At 39.2% G+C, this 13,892-nt stretch overlaps 1 protein-coding gene across 1 annotated transcript in view; it reads left to right on the forward strand.

Annotated features, from left to right (window-relative positions):
* DNAJC8 (DnaJ heat shock protein family (Hsp40) member C8) overlaps positions 1-13,892 on the forward strand; it is a 222,262-nt gene that overhangs the window by 172,564 nt on the left and 35,806 nt on the right. Inside the window, exon 8 of the mRNA XM_078682509.1 lies at positions 2,562-2,637. Within this exon, the coding sequence (XP_078538635.1) occupies positions 2,562-2,637 (76 nt within the window). The remainder of the gene's footprint in view (positions 1-2,561; positions 2,638-13,892) is intronic.

Genomic DNA, 13,892 nt, shown 5'->3' on the forward strand with positions numbered 1-13,892 from the left:
GGCCAAGAATTACTAGGAGGGGCACAAGCCCAATCTACCTGGAAAAAAGGAGCAACAATAGCCTTTCTGGCAAACGCACCCATCCAGGACATCTACCTGGCGGCAACATGGGCTTCAGTGCACGTTCACTAAGCACTACTGCGTGGATATACAGATGAACAAGGAAGCACAAGTAGGTCAAAGGGTGCTTCAACATATATTCAACAACCAACGCTCATCTTCCACCCAGCCGCCACAAATCTAACAAACCGCTACAAAGTCTATGCACAGCATTGTGAATCCAGAAAGATTCACACTGCAAAACAAATAGTTTCTTCTCAGTCGGTGTAGTTTTGCAGCTTGAAGACTTTCCGGATTCACTAGCGAACCCACCCACCTCCGCCAGAAAGATGACAGGAGGAAAACGACAAAATAAAAAGAAATATATATATATTTAGAATCTTTGAGACAAAATTATAGTTCCTTTATGGGAAAAGGACTTGAGAAGAATGGAAAAGGATAAACATAGTTGGCATAAAAACAAGAAAAAAAGAATCCGAAGATGGCGCCCAAAGGTGGGAGCTTCCGGGGGAAGTGCGCCGACATCACAGGAGGACACCAAATGGTGGGATGTCGACGCCCACCTGGGCTATGAAAAAAAGAAAAAAAAAAAAAATACTACTATTCCGGACCCAACCTGGTGGGACGTTCCCGGCTGGTTTCCTCCTCTGCCGTTTGGTCTCCTTGAGGGGGTACCCCCTTCTCATACCTCAGAATAATGCACAGCATAGTGAATCCAGAAAGTCTTCAAGCTGCAAAACTACACCGACCGGTAAGAAACTATTCGCTCTTCCTTATTCTTGACTAATACCCCTGAGTGGTTGTTATTTGTTTTGTTTTTATTTTTTCCTTGGGGATCTTTTTTTCTTGTATCCTGCTCTTTTCATGGCTGCACTTTGCACCTCTTAGATATCACAAAGGGACATTTTTGTTTCTGTGAGGCTCTGTGAGGTTTGTATCACTCCAGGCACCATCTGATCTGTTGTGCAGTCCTACAGTCTATACATGTAACTCAGCATTTTCTTGCTATCGGTCTTGAATATTTTCGACCAACCCTTTTTTTTTCTCCATTTTCTGCAGCTCCTGCTTCTTGAACCCCTTGTCTTAGGCCCATTAAAGTCTGCCATGATCGCAAGAGCTCCATAATGTTCTAGCTACATAGCCAATCAAAGCAGCCTAAAAGTGCCATTCCAGCCTAACACCTAGGGGTACCCAGGCTGGGCCTAGTGAGATATGCAGGCCATGTGACAGTCATAATCCCTGATGTTTAGCTGTCGCATTGCAAAACCCAATTTGCGATTCGGTAACAGGTTACTGAATCTCAATTTGATTTGATGCTTGTGAAAAGCCTTTTTTACGTTCACAAACAGGCCAATTCTGCTAATCAGCCCATTTAGAAACTCAAAAAGGCTTCATACATGTGGCCCTATGTATGTTGTAGGGAACAAAATGCCATCAATTTAGAAGGCAGTGCAGAGCAGAAACCCAGAAAAAAACAGAGCAGGATCTGAGACCTTGTCTCCCCTCATCTCTGCTGTTGAAAGTGCATTAAAGGTATATAGTGACAGGAGCCAGAGATTGCAGCATTTCGAAAGCTGTGCTTTTACAGCTGTTGCCACCTCAGAAACCGAAGTAACATTTCTGTAGAATAAAGCCAGTGGGATGAGCATCTACATTTTGGACTTGTTCCTGCCCACTGTTCATGGGAGTCGTTCAAAAGAGGTGCTGAAATTGTCAAGTGATGTGATTGTAGGTGCATCTAGCCAGATTTCAGTTTTATGTACCTCACTTTTCCAAGGCAGATATTGTTCTGTGAATTATGCCAGCCAGGACAAAATTCTGGCAGTGCAAATTCATGATGGAGGAATGTATGTACCAAACCAACAGCAAGGAAAGATAACGTGACATAAACACATCAATCTCGACTTCAGCCTTGTCCTTTTTGTGATACAAACAGGACTTGCAAGTCATTATTAGGAAAAGGTTGAGGTATAATTGCATTTCCTAGTGTGACTTTGGATCAAAAGAAGAGTAAAGACTTAATGAGGGTCCACTGGATTGACTTTCCAGAAAAATAAGACCAATCATCTAGCCAAATAGGGTTGGTCATGGTCACATTCAGTCTTAAGTGGCAATCGTAGTGACTGCCTGGTGTGCTGCCGGATGTGCTATCACTATAGTGCGGTAGAATGCACAAATATGCAGCGTGTGATAGGGAGAAACCAGATATTTTGGGTTACAATTTCAACAGTGGATGGCTTAGTGACCACCACGCTGTGCAGAGGTATCAAGGTATGGACATTGTTGTATGTTTTACAGTACTAAAAATATCTTTTTTTGCTATGTTTTCCATGGCAGCCGAAACCTTTCATGTTTATGTGCTCTTTAGGGCGGGTATTGTAACTGCTCTGCTTATCTTTCATTAAAAAAATTAAACAATAAGTAGTTTGTAAAACCTAATTTGTTAATAATTGTGCTGCTAAATATTAATCATTATACATCACCTTTATTTTACCGTGCAGAAAGAGACAACGGGAAGAAGAAATTGAGACTGCAGAAAAAGCAAAACGTGATAGAGAGTGGCAGAAAAACTTTGAGGTATTTATTTATGCATGAAGTGTTATAATGCCGGTGTTGTAATACCATTAGTGATTTTTGCTATGAAGCTTTTTAGGTTTGCAAGGGTTAACAGTGTTGCAACTACTTCTACAATCAGTTTCTTCTTCTCTAAGCTGTTTTGGGATGATCTTCCCAGCAGAACATTTTGCTCCGATTAAATAAAAAAAAAAGGCCTGAACATATGCATGGCCGGCCCATGACTGACGTTACTAAGTTTATTCTCCGGTGAACTCTTCCGTATCAGTTCGTTCAAGATGCTTCACATTTAAACAATGCTGTCAGCTTAGCCTAACCCTGCTGGCAGGGACCAGACCAAATATGCTTCCATTCCAGCAGGGCGGGATTTTGCATGTTTTGCATGTTTTGCATGTTTGACATGGCTGGCAATAGTCATTCTTTTCATGTAGATTCTCACACCTTTGTACTTGTACAACCTTGGTTAGACTGGCTTCCAGTGGTTGCCTGTAAAAGTCAATTCAGTCCTTTGTAACTGATATTTTACCAATCCTCTTGTTTATTATAAAAGAAACAAAGCTACTGGCCTTTAAAAAATATTGTACGTCCCCCTTGTCCCAATTATTGAATTCTAAAAATTCTGATCCTTGGCACATGCACCCACTATAGGCACCTGCTGCTCAAAGGTGCGACCCTATGGTCATATTATACTATAAAACACAAATGTTGGTGCACTGAAGAACCAGTGTTAATTTAAAGAAGTCCAATTCCAAACTGTATATGTTCCATATCTTCTTTATTTTACTGGTGTTGACACAAAATGAAACTCCAGACATTACCGCAAACAGCCAACGCATTTCGTTCACCACATTTGAACCTCTTCAGGGCAAATACATTTCATACCCATAAATCATTTATTCCTTGATTCTACCTGCCACCATGAGGAAGCGTCCTTCTTCGTGGATAGGATCTCTATTCACAATGAAACCTATTTTCGCAATAGTTCAAGCCAGTCCACCCATATGATTGACATCTTGATTAATGTCCCAAGGTGCACAACCAGTCGCTCACACCTGTGAGTCATTGAAACAAAAGAAAAAGAGAGGCTCTCTTGTTTCCGTGACTCCTAGGTTCAAATGTTAATAGATGACATACACAGTTTGGAATTGGACTTCTTTAAATGAATGGTTCTTGGGTGCACTACCATTTGTGTTTTACAGACCTCTTGTTTAGTGTGTATGTGTGTGTGTGTATGTATATATATATATATATACATATATATATATTTGTATATGTATGTGTGTGTATATATATATATATATATATATATATATATATATATATATATATATATATATATTTTTCACGAACAGAAGACCAGCACTCCGCACTTCGGAATTAAATTAAAGGTTTATTGCAGACACTGTTAGAAGCCTACGCGTTTCGAACCAGATGGTTCCTTTTCACGGCAGTGTTCACAGTAGTCCTACTTCACTTACAATTATATAGTTTTTTAATGCTTATCCTAGTGCATTATGGGACATGCAGTTTGGCATTCATTATGCATTGTTATCTACATTTTTGACATGTTTGCATTGTTTAACGTTTACACTTAGCCCAACATTGAAACACATGTAAACGTTAAACAATGCAAACATGTCAAAAATGTAGATAACAATGCATAATGAATGCCAAACTGCATGTCCCATAATGCACTAGGATAAGCATTAAAAAACTATATATAATATAATATAATTTAATTTAATTCCGAAGTGCGGAGTGCTGGTCTTCTGTTCGTGAAAAATAATTCACGGGATCCGGTCCTGGTCCCGAACCCAGCACCAACCTGTGGAGTTCCCTCTGCGACAGGATCAATCGTGAAAATATATATATATATATATATATATATATATACGAAGCTCCTCCTCAGCTTGCTCTGCGCTCGCAGACACCGCCTCCACGCCAGCAAAAGAATGAGGACCGGACCAACAGAGTCAGCAAGATGGTAATTTTTATTTTAGAACAGAACCTATATTCAATGAAAAAACCACAGGTTTTAGAGATGTTATAGTTAGTTTGACATTTCACTCGTACAATACCAGACAAATTCGGCAGTTATGGTTCAGCTAACTATAACTCGCGCCCCCGCAATGCACTGCTGATGTTACAAAGTAAAAACATTTGCGCACCTGTCATGCACTTGTCTCGTTCGCTGACATATTGGTTGTCATGCACGTTCCGTGTTACGTTAGCGAGTGGTGCGCGTTTTCGGGCCCGCGCTACGCCACGTACGTGAGTTGCGATGTCGCGCTGTGTGCGCTAACCGATCGTACATTTTATCCTTTAAAAGTACAGCGCAGAGAATTCAAGCAGTGCTTGTGTTGGTGCTTGAGCCTTGTATGAGTACATGAGCATTGACTGGATGATTACAGTACTGCAAAGGGAGTGTTGGGTGAATTTATAAGTGCTTGGGCATTAGCGCAGAGATTGGATTAGTATATGGTACTAGCTGGGTGACTGGAGTAGTGCACGGGTAGTGACAGTGTTTTTGATAGACTGCATGAGTAGTACCTGGGTGAATTAATCTTAGCTGTTTTCAAGTAGATATGAAATTAATGGTAATATTTTTTCACTTCTTTTTTTTGTAATGTATATTTAAAGTAATTTAAACTTTAGTAGTAGGGTCTGTAAAAGAGAAGAAAATAATTCAGTTATTACATGCAATTTTATACCTTTTGCAACACAACCTAAGTATACAATTACATCACATATTCAATTTGCCTTTTTTTGCTGTCTTCAGATTCTATTGAACTTCACCATACACAGTGATTTCAATGTTGATCATCAAATTAAGTTTAAAAAAACATATTTCTCTTCAAAATATTTACAACACTCAACTTTTTATTTACATTTTCACAAATGAACATCCTTAGTAACATAGTATATACTACAAAGATCAAATATATGACCACTTTCTTTCGAACACAATTTTCCAAATGCAATATGAAAGAACAGAATCAATAATTGAAAGCGTAATTATCAACATCTTCCCAATTGGCAGAATGATGTTTCTGAAAATATTTCCCCTTCATTTTCAAGTATGGCTTCTCCTAGTGGATCTTGACCTTGTGGGGCAGAACTCTGACTATCTTGAGAACTATCTCTAGCTATTTCAACTGCAATAGTTCTTTCTTGATTAATCTCTTCATTCAACATTTGGAGATAATTTGGAAAAATTGTACATTCAATGCTATCTTTACATGCATTGAAAGAATCTTCCTAGCAGTCACAATTCCATTTCAGTCCGCCAAGGTTTAAAGAGTTGCAGAAGAGCTAAGAAGAAAAACTCCCTTTTTTCGGGAGTATAGCAACTTAGTTTCCTGTGATTAATCAGATTTCCTTTGGCATGTTTTACCAAACCTCCTTCAGATCCAATTACAGCGTATTTTATTTAATTTCTATTCTGTAACTTTTTTTAAAAACTATAATGTTGCAGTATTTCATATAGACATCTCTTTTCCAGGTGTGGCCTTCTATTTGGATAGTACGTATCCAACATATTTGTTTTCAGAATATCTGTGCTTTCCGGTTCATTCAGTGCCAAGTATTCAATGTCTTGTACACATTACAAAACACAATTTCGTGTCGCAGGAAGACCTAGACGTCAATCGATCTGAAAATTCGTACGATCCAATTTCTCGATGTGAAAGCATCTTCAAGCTGAAGCTGTACAAATTTTTGCTAAGTGTCTTCTCCTGTGAAATTTCCTCCTACATTTCTTTCAATTCTGTCTTTTCAGATTTGGTAATGTATGACACAACATTGCGAGCAACATGAATTGAGTTATCTGCAACATATTGTATGTCCATATTTGTATACCACATCTTCAAATCACCGTATTGGAATCATTAATGTACTTGGATTCTTTTCTGTTTATATTATAAGTATTTTTTGGTGATTTTCGAGTGATAGTATGCCTCACAGCTGACAAAAAACTATTCGCTCTACCTTTGGAAATTACTGGACGTGGAGAGCCAAATCGACATTTTGTGTAAAATGTATCCTTTGACTTATATTTCTGTCTGCAATATTTTCCAAATTGATGACAATGAAACCGTAAAACTTGCTGTCTTAAGGTATCATCTCCTCCTGTTTTCGGAACCGAACAGGTAACATAGTCTTCAATAAAAGATAAAAACGCCTCATCCGAATCAGTTCCAAATTTGGGTGCATCCTTGATCCATAAAAGCATATGTATGTGAGGAGCACCTCTAGCTTGGTATTCCTTTATCCAAAAGAAATCAATAACTTCGCCAATAGGTGTTTTTTTTTTTAATTACAGATGAGACATCATAGCTTCAAACCTATGGTTAAAATATCTGCAAACATTTACAGGATCCTGGGAACGCAGTTCTCCAGCTGTCTTCAATTCAATATATTCTATGTTTGAATTTGCTTCTTGTAGAAAATCAGTAAATCATCTCATGCGTATTCCACTTAGGGGTTCCTAAGTTTCTTAACATACATTTTAATTCCCCATGACGTCGATACCAATATTCATTAGTGCCACGTTGACATGCCATCAAATTAACTGTGATTCCAAATGCTCGTCTCTTTCTTCAACTTTGTCCATAAATTCCTTTGCAGAAACATGTGAAAGATGTGTTCCTGTTTTTAAAATATGGTTGACTGCATATGAAAGTGCAGAAAGGACACTCTCAAATATAAGATGAAACAAATATGGAATTCAGTGGCGAAATCTTGGTTCTTCTGAGAATAGTCGTAAAGTACGATATTCTGAAGCTGGAATCTGAACTGGTCATTCATCATATCGTCCACCTTTTCCAGTAGGGAACAGCTGTGGAAAACAACGAGCTTCCAAACTTTTTTCCCCCCACACTCATGGGAGTTCCTTTTGCTTTTTTCATCTGGAACAATTCAATAGTATCTCCTCTCAGTTCTTTTGAATGTAGAGGGTGTATAGTATAATGTTCATAGATTTCTTATTTTTTTGAGTTCTCCACTTTTTCTATTTGTCTACTTGAAATGTGTTTCATCTTCTAAAGTCATTAATTCTTCTTCTATATTTACATTTTTATAGTAAATATTGTTTTGCACCAGATATAATGTAGCCTTTTGGGCTTTTGTGACATCTACTAACTCTTGCCATATTTTCCGACTCTTTGTGGGTACACAATTAACAAGAATAACTATAGGTTCAGTATCCTCTCTATCTATACCAACAGTTTCAACATTATTCTTAAAATCTAAAGGTAAATACACAACTCTTCCTTTTAAACCTCTTTGTAGATCTGTTGGAGGCAGCTTACCTGTTTTAGGCTCCATACGAATTATAGCATGAAACGGGTGCACAGATTGAATGATAGCTTCATATGTATTTAAATCTTTAAGTTCCGGAGATATAGCTACGAATTCTAAGTCATTATGGACTGGTCTAGCTGGCATTTTGTTCTCTTCTAAATTACTGTATCACTATTTAAAAATCCATTGTACAGTACCAAATTCAAAACGACCTTCCACAAACGGATAAGCAGCAAATTCTCTCCATTTATCATTGTTTTCCTGTTCACTTTTTAAAGACACATCTACGTTCCTAGTTTGAATTTTATAGAGAGTACGTCGGCAACAATACAACAAATACAAACATCGTTGGGATTTTCACCAGAAACTTCTTTAAACGTTGGTATTTCTTTTTCAAACTTCACATCAGTAGTATCTTTCATCTCTTCTTCAACACCTGCTCTTATCAAACTCTCACTTTCTCTACACTCCTCTTGACCAGCAAAGAAACTTAACTCTAGATCGCAAACTTTTTTTACATCCAACACTGAGCCATGCAAAAGAGCTGTATTAATTTCATTTAGACATAATGCAGGACTTTTCACGTAGTATAATCTTCTAACTAACTTCCGCATTTCGGAATGATGTACTGCTAACATTCTTAAATGATGAAAACGACTTTGACACACTTTCTTAGAAAGACAAGCCATAGAATGACCTTGCCACCCTGTATTTTTTCTCACTTTCTCCAGTCTTAATCTTCTGTTTCACAGTTTTTATTCTGTAAAATATCAATAGATTCCTGACGTATACTACAAATACTACTACAATCCCATGTAAACACTGGAGCCTGGGTATGTCTCCCTTGAACTTCCTCAGTTATTACTTCTTCAACATTTCTAGGAATTATCTTTTCTTTTTCAATTGGACAACCATTTTTCAGTTCGTAACAAAAACCACAGGTATCAATAGCATGCACTAATGTATTTTGTTGAAAATAGCTTTCTTTGATAAAAAAGGTTCCGTACTAGAAGTATGCTTCCGTTCCCCGGAAAATATTTTACAAAAATTAGTTCTATTTACTATTTGTTTTCTTCTACATTTGTCCTTCATAGACTGCATTATTGTATTTAAAGTTTTCAACCTTTTAAAATTGAAATAAAACATTTTCTTTTCAATCAAAGGCTTTTTTAATGACACTTCCAATCTCCTTTTTTTGTTTGTAAAATGCTGATCTCCTTTTATATATCTTTAAAAAAAATTGTACATTTTGGAGTACTCTACTTTTATATAATCTTTTTCGCATTTCTGAAAATTGTTTCTTTCTGCTTCCAACATTAATCTTTTTTCCATAATCCAATTTTCCAGTTTTTTCTACATTTTGTTCTTGTTGTACCGCTCTCTTCTTTCATTTTTAGGATTTGAAACACTCTTTACAAGTTTAAAAAAAAATCTTTACTTCTCTTACCAGAAGGCTTTTTCTTTAAGGATCCATGTTGTACTTGATCTAATTGCTCTTTTTTTACATAGGCCTCTTTTCTTCGTTCTCTTTTTCTTTGCTGTTTTCTTGTTATTGTAACTCTTTCTTAAAATGTATGCAAAATATCTGTAAAAAAAGAAGTTTTGAAAACAATTTAATATAATTAAAATAATTATATTTAAATATTCACATATATAACCATAAAAGTACATACAAAAACTACATCAATGGTTAGAGCAGTGGAACAGTGCTACCTACATAATTGGAGGAATGTATGAGTAGTGTGTAAGATATTAGAGCACATCATTAGTATTACACATGTGGTTGTGGAATTGCATGGTTGGAACCTGCACCATTCCATGAATACATGGCTAGTTACTAAAAGATTACAATACTACAAGGGAAGTGCTTGAGTGCATTTATAAGTGTTTAGGTATTGGTGGAATGAGTGGATAAGTCGATAGTGCTGGATGGGTGATTGGAGAAGTGCAAGGGAGTGACAGGAGCATTCATAGACTGCAGGAGTACTAACTGGGCATTTGGAGGAGTGTACCAATAGTATGTAGCTGGTTAGAGGTCTGCATGGATAGTGCACAGAATATTGTAGCTGTACTGGCTAGGTTATTCCATAAGTATATCACTAGTAACTGGAATAATTACAGTGCTGCAAACAGAGTGCAATGGGGGATTTAGAAGTGCTTAGGTATTGGTGGAGTGATAGGATAAGTATATAGTGCTGGATGTGTGATTGGAGAAGTGTACGGGACAGACAGGACGATTCCCAGACTGCATAGGTACTAACTGGGTATTTAGAAGAGTGTATCAATAGTATGTAGCTCGTGTGAGAACTGCAAGCATAGTGCCCAGATTATTGTAGCTGTACTTGTGTTAGTGGCTAGGCCATTCCATAAATACATGACTAGTAACTGGCATGATTATATTGCTGCAAACAGAGTGCATGGGGAATTTATAAGTGGTTAGGTATTAGCGCACTGCATGGATATGTGTATGGTGCTGGATGGGTGATTGGAGGAGTGTATGAGTACCGACAGGGCAATGCCTGCTCTGCAAGGACAATGCTTAAGTAATGCATGAATCGCTGCTGCTACTTTACCTTTTTACAACTACTTTTAGTATTACACCTAGCCCAATAGAACGCAGGAACAATTCACCTTTCTCTGCTACAAGTCTCACCATATTACTCAAACATAAATGGATGTCTCTCTACCACAACACTGTCTACACCTCATAACTCCACAGAACAAACTTCAATTTTATATATGAGTGTTCGCTTGCAAGACATGAACATTTCAAGAGTACACAAGATCCCCGTACAAACCATTATGGATCGCATAGATGCATTATATACAGAAATGCTTTGGTTTTTCAGGCCAGCGTACCTTTCAGTATTTTAATCATGACTTCTTGCACATTTTCATTCTCAGTGTCTTACACTTGCCTCTTTTTCTCACTTTATTCTTCTGCTATCTTTCTCATTATTTATTAATCACCCCTGTCTCTCTCTTTCACCCCTCCCTCTCTCAGTTCTTTCTCACTTTATCTCTCTCCTATTCGCTCTGTCTTACACTTACTCTATTTCTCTCGAACTCATTCTTTTTCATTTTTCTCTCCTTTTACCATCTTTTCCTGCTCTCATTTTAATTAAAGTATAATTTATAATTAATGCAATGGATTTCTATGTTCCCTTGCACACTTATGCAACCGTCTGCAACCCCCTCACTCCCCTGCTCTCTTCTGTGCATCTCTGCTTAGCTTCTTTTTTTCTCTCGTTCTTTCTCTCGTTGTATCTTTCTCCGTCTATCATTTCCTTTCTTTCAAATTTCCTTCCTCTCTACTCTCTGTCCTTTTTTTCACCTTGTTCTTTCTTTTTCATTCTCTTTTCTTCCTATTCTCTTCTTTTATCTGGCTCCCTTCTCTTTATTTTCCCACGTTCTTTTTGTCTTTCTCTCAATCATTTTATCTCCGTTTCCTTCTCTGATTTTATAATTCCTTTCTTTCCCTCTTTCCTCTCCTTCTCATTTTCACTCCCTCAATCTGTTCATATTCTTTCTTCTCCTTTCTTCTCTCTCCCTCTCAGCATAACTGTCACTACTTCACTTTTTTCTTTATCTTTCATTCTCTCTCGTTTTTCTTTTCCATCCTTTCAATTTATCTTCCTCTTTAACCTTCCGCTGTCCTCTTTTTTTAGGTCTTGCGTCTAGCGTTGCAGTGCGCAGCAGTGCTCGCGCAGCGAGACTTCATGTAGGGGCTTTTGAAATCTGCCCTCGCACACGCTTGTGCGTATGCTTTTCGTTTCGGCCCACGCTATTGGCCTTTGCGTGCGTCTTTTTAACGAAGACAGCATTGCTCCGCCCATGGCCTATTGGTGGCGGTTACCGCCCATGTGGTCTCAATTATCGTGCCCAGACACGGGCGTGATTATTTAAACTACATCTAAAGTCAATAATTTGTAAACCTATAGCCGAACAGAAAAATTAAATATTTATTTTACCCTATGCTTTCCTTTATGATGATACTGCTGTTATTTTTAAGGATGCGGCGTTTGACTACAGGGTTTATTGGATTAATTTGTAGCTGTCCAATTTGACCCCCACTATCCCCTCTCATCCCCCTCCCCCCCGAACCTGTAATCGTAGATGTCAAATTTCAAATGGAACTGGTTTTTTTTCACGACCGGAGACTTTTATGGATATGGCTCCAGGCGTCATATTAAAAAAAATGTAAATACAATTGAAAAGAAAAATACCGCCAGTGCTTGGAAGTGAGCCTCGCCCCCCTCCCCTCTCGGCTGTCAGCTGGAGGTCATTCCTCTCCTGAGGGGCTGATGGCGGCCCTCACTCTCAAGAGAGAGGTTAAGCCGCTCCCCACTTGCTGCTGTCACTAAGCTGCCCACACACTCCTCTGGGGGATGGGGAATGTATTCCCCTTCAATCCTGAGGGCCCCTGGGGGCCAACAAGCCCACCAAGTGGCTCCAGTAAGTACCACAGGCCTGCGTTGCAGAGAGGTGGTCCAGGCCACGCCCCTTTTTACACCTCTGCAATGCTGCTCTGTGGCGCTTACTGGCGGTAGCTGGTGGGCTAGTTCGACCCCAGGGACCCTCAGGATTCAAGGGGACTTAATCCCACAACTTAAAACGCACCACAAGGCACGTTTGCACAGTGGTGAAGGAAGGGGGCGGGGCCTTTGTCTACCTCTCACCAATCCCACTGCGTGGGGCTTACTGGAGGTAAAAGGTAGGCTAGTTGCCCCTAAAAGACCCCCAGCAGTAAAGGGGACTTCATTACCCACCCAAGAACGTGCCAGGGAGCGCGTTTGTAGAGTGGTGGGCAAAGTGGGTGTGGCCTGGTATGAGTACTTACCAATGCTGCTTTGTGGGACTGACTGGAGGTAATAGTTTGGGAAGTTGGCCCCAAAGGATGTCCTTGGGGGTCAACTACCCCTCTTGTTACCTTCAATAAGTCCCACACAGTGGGATTGCTAAGACTTCTTCGGAGGCCATGTTCCCCTTCCTCTACCACTCTGCAAACGTGCCTCGTGGCAGACTACGCGAGGGCGATGAAATCCAATTCAGTCCTGAGAGTTTGGGGGCCAAGAATCCCTGCTGGTACCTCCTGTAAGTCCGACGCAGCGGAATTCCTGAGCGTTGGTTGGATGCCCAGCACCCTTTCTCCAGCACTCTGCAAACGCGACTACTAGTTAAAGTAGCATATTTCTGCACCTGTGACTTAGAGGTAGTTTAAATCCCCCTTCCCTATTATGTACTAGGGCCTTACAGAGGAGGTCAGGCTAATCACAGGGGTACCCCAACGCATAGTGTTCCCTAGTGTATGTAGGTGTTTTCACTGTATTCTAAGTTTCTTTTAGCATTGCACTGGCTCTAGGCCTGGTTAGTTGGTCAGTTACCACCCGTACCCGTCTGAAAAAGTTGTGGGCACAGGATGATTTTGCATCAAGGCCTCTTTCTGCTCCTCTGTTGGTTCTTTCTACACATCTCTTCTTCCTGCACTTTTCTTCGTCTTTCTGGACTTCTGTTGCCTCTTTCTGCATTTTGTCTTGCTTCTTTCTGCGCTTTTCTTCCTCTTTCTTCACATGACCTATCTTTGTAGGCATAGTTAGAAATTCACTGAAAAACCATAGGTTTCAGGGACTTTATAGTTAGTTGGACATTTCAATCATACTAAACCATAGAAATGCCCCTGTTCTAGTTAGTTCAGCTAACTATAACTCGCTCCCCCGATGTGCACTGCTGATGATGTCACATATTACATCATTCATGACATGGTCAGTGACATCACTGATGGCATCTCAAATGACATCACTTATTACATCAACCACGTGAAAATCTGATCCACCTCCTCACACTGTGTATAACCTTTGATACACCCACTGTACCAGTTACTACATACACACTCAATGATTCCTAAGTCTACATACACATCCACTCATTCACCCATAGAATCACTCATAGATGTAGTC

Source organism: Lissotriton helveticus, chromosome 3_1 (assembly GCF_964261635.1).
Source record: "Lissotriton helveticus chromosome 3_1, aLisHel1.1, whole genome shotgun sequence".
NCBI lineage: Eukaryota > Metazoa > Chordata > Amphibia > Caudata > Salamandridae > Lissotriton > Lissotriton helveticus.